At 47.6% G+C, this 3,249-nt stretch overlaps 1 protein-coding gene and 2 non-coding genes across 3 annotated transcripts; all 3 read right to left on the reverse strand.

The window, feature by feature from the left end:
- Positions 1–339: 339 nt before the first annotated feature.
- RPS11 (ribosomal protein S11) lies at positions 340–2,777 on the reverse strand. The gene is made up of 4 exons (XM_085313089.1): positions 2,601–2,777; positions 2,278–2,353; positions 1,445–1,574; positions 340–515 (listed from the first exon to the last, which is right to left on the reverse strand). Exons 1-4 carry the CDS (start codon positions 2,760–2,762, stop codon positions 392–394), a joined length of 492 nt encoding a protein of 163 aa, XP_085169215.1. The 5' UTR covers positions 2,763–2,777; the 3' UTR covers positions 340–391.
- On the reverse strand, positions 1,139–1,232 carry LOC146591321 (small nucleolar RNA SNORD35). Its single transcript, XR_014896830.1, has one exon. It is a non-coding gene; the product is annotated as a small nucleolar RNA SNORD35 (small nucleolar RNA).
- Positions 2,055–2,145, reverse strand: LOC146591322 (small nucleolar RNA SNORD35). Its single transcript, XR_014896831.1, has one exon. It is a non-coding gene; the product is annotated as a small nucleolar RNA SNORD35 (small nucleolar RNA).
- Positions 2,778–3,249: the final 472 nt, after the last annotated feature.

The following is a 3,249-nucleotide window of genomic DNA, read 5'->3' on the forward strand; positions in this document are numbered from 1 at the left end:
GAAAGGCTGACTTTTCTTTTGAACATGCTCTTTACACRGCTGACTATACCACACTTCAGTTTGAAGAATATTCATTCATTGGGCCTAGGCCAATGTCAGTTCCAAAGAAAAATACCAAGATTCCTATTTATTRATAAAGGCACAATACTCTTATCCCTTTTCTTTGACCTACTCCGCTCTCCTCTTTCTGAGTTGGAAGCACAAAATATTGGAATAGTATCTGCACAGTATTCTTGCACTCCCCCCCCCAAACATACTTACTTCACACATTTTTGTTGTCCTATGAGTTTACGCATGCTATTGCATCCCTATGCTATTTATTTCAGATTATACACAAAGTACATTTTTACAAAATGTTTTATTTGTCCTAATTATCTTCCATATGTTGTTTTTAAAACTTCTGGAACTGCTTCTTGGTACCAGCAGCCTTTGTGACTTTGAGGACATTGAATCGGACAGTCTTGCTGAGGGGACGACACTCTCCCACAGTGACAATATCCCCAATCTGGACATCCCTGCAAAAATATTACAGGTATCTTAGTCGTTCTGAATTTACTGCATTTATAATTGGTTAGCTCTGTACACAGATCTACATGCCAGAAATGTCACTGCATAATACAGTACTGAAAGTGACTTTGTGTACTTAAATGATACCTTCTGCTTATTTTAGAATCTTAAGTGCTGCAAGGGTGAGAATGTGCTTAACATGAAGTGAGCATCCAGGCATCCTCCCCTGCTGCCATAAGGCCTTGAAATGTGTCTTTACACATTTGCTCAAACTCAATATAAGACTAAATGCAAGCTTTTCACAAAAGCAGAATGAGCACTGAACATCTGAAGAAAAACCCTCCAGGAATTAGTTTTGTATTCAGTGACACACAGCCTTAAAATCAGCCAAATCAACTGGACTAAAATGCCAGTCCAGGTTCTTCTGGAAATTCTGTGTACTGAAGATGGGCGCATGAGGCATTCAGTAGACAAAAAATGATGTCAGTGTTTAGACCTGCTCCCTCTGGCCTCAGCATTTACTTCAGCAACCTCAGTTTGTCCAAGCCTGTTATCCTTTCTCAAACATCATAAAGCTGCAGGCCGCAACTCTCTAGTTTTACAGCACAACAGGCAGACTGACCAGAACATGTCCTATGGTTCAGCAATTGCCACTGGCATTGTCAGCAGCCCCCTTTCACCAACAGGGGCTCTGAAGACCATCGTGAGTTTAGACATCACCACCAGCAAACAGGTTCCAGGTCAGAAACAGGAAAAAAAAAAACCTACACATGCTTCACTGCAGTGCATGCTCACTTCAGTTTTTAGACAGAACATGATCTCAGCATTGCAAACATGTGTATTAGACATTCTGAGCATGTGGATACTTCTGTACACATGATCTTCATATGTTAACTCTCATCCTCATCACTGCTAGACAGAATAGGCTTCTACACACCTGAAACAGGGGGAGAGATGCACAGACATGTTCTTATGGCGCTTYTCAAAACGGTTGTACTTGCGGATGTAATGCAAGTAATCCCTGCGGATGACAATGGTGCGTTGCATCTTCATCTTGGTAACGACACCTGGGCGACAAAATTGGAAGGAATATGACAACAGTTAGAGCAAGCAAGCGAACACTGACCATTACTACACTGGATTGGAGATTAGTTCTGTAACTACGAGAACAGAGACTTTTAGGAGCGCTGCTGAAGAACACTGCCAGTGACAAGTGGTATTTAAAATCTGAAAGCTGTAACCTGCAATTCCAGTAACTTCCCCTAAGCTACCTTAATAATAAGTTACAAGGTACCCTTAGAGGTGTCCTCTAGGACCTTAATCCTACCAGGGTAAAAAGGTTCTTTCCAGCCTACTGCCAGGCTGCAACCTTCAAACTGGCACTGTATTATAAAATAATTTACATCCTTTGTCTTTTCAAAGGCCTTCTAAGCACATAACGATAYGCTTACTAGAACTATGTTCCCTACATCATCTGCTGGTGCCTTATGTTAGCATCTGCACTATAGAAGAGCCCACTTAAAAGAACTACCAACAACAGGTCCTTTCACTAGCCATCAGCAAAGCCATGTGGCATCGTCGTCAAAGCCCCTTCACCATGAGACTTGGAAGACCATCGTGAGAATAGCATCATGTGCAGCTCAAGGACCACACCCAAGTTTCCAGGCTGCTCTAGACAGGTGCTCCTGGATCTTTGTACATTTGCTCACTGCAGGGCAGTCACACAATTATATTTGAAGCACTACTCCTTAAGGAAYCTTTGCAGCTCACCTGACAAGATTCGGCCACGAATAGAGACATTACCGGTGAAAGGACACTTCTTGTCGATATAGGTGCCCTCAATAGCCTGCAGAGAGAAGTCTGTGTCAGCATTTGGGTGGACAGAGCTCTGATACCAGAGGACACCCCAGTGACCGTGCTCAGAGGAACCACAGTAACTGTGCCTGCCAGTGATCTGACATCCACCACCACACAGTTGGACCCTCATGTCCTGAGGATACCAAGGGAGCAGATACTTGAGCCTGAGGAGCAAGGAGGACAGATGAGGATGAATCCCTGCCTGCCTGGGGCCTTGCAGGGAGGCTAGGCCCTACCTCCTTGGGAGTCTTAAAGCCAAGACCGATGTTTTTGTAGTAGCGGGGTAGCTTCTCCTTGCCGCCCTCACCCAGCAGCACCCGCTTTTTGTTCTGGAAGATTGTGGGCTGCTTCTGGTAAGCTCGCTCAGTCTGGGGAGAGAGAGAGAGGGAAGGAAGCATCACCAGGGCCTTGTTGTGACCAAACCCCTCAATACATGCACAGTACCTCACAGGTACTAACAGCACCCCCCACCCCCCCAAACACGGACACAAAACTGGCCTCAGAGCCCCTTCTTCATCCCCAGGGCACAAGAGCTCCAGGCACTGGGAGACACAACGCTAGACCTAGAGAATAGCATCTTACTGGCAGCAGGAAATCCCACTTGGGGCACAGTACCTCACCAGCACCCAGAGCCCCCGCAACCCAGGGCCCAGCCCCGCGCCAGCGCGAGGGGCCCACTGCCCCCCGCCGGCACCAAGGGCCCATTTCCAACCCCCCGCCCTCTCCCCCGGTCACGGCACCTCGCCGGCACCAGGGGCCCATCCCATCCCCCGCCCCCCCAGGTCAGGGCACCTCATCAGCACTGCGGGCCCATTTCCAACCCCCGCCCCGGGTCACAGCACCTCACCCTCACTAGCACCGAGGGCCCACTTCCACCCCACCCCC

The sequence above is a fragment of the Rhea americana genome, unplaced genomic scaffold, assembly GCF_003343005.1.
Source record: "Rhea americana isolate MKP2758 unplaced genomic scaffold, rheAme1 scaffold_376, whole genome shotgun sequence".
Lineage (NCBI taxonomy): Eukaryota > Metazoa > Chordata > Aves > Rheiformes > Rheidae > Rhea > Rhea americana.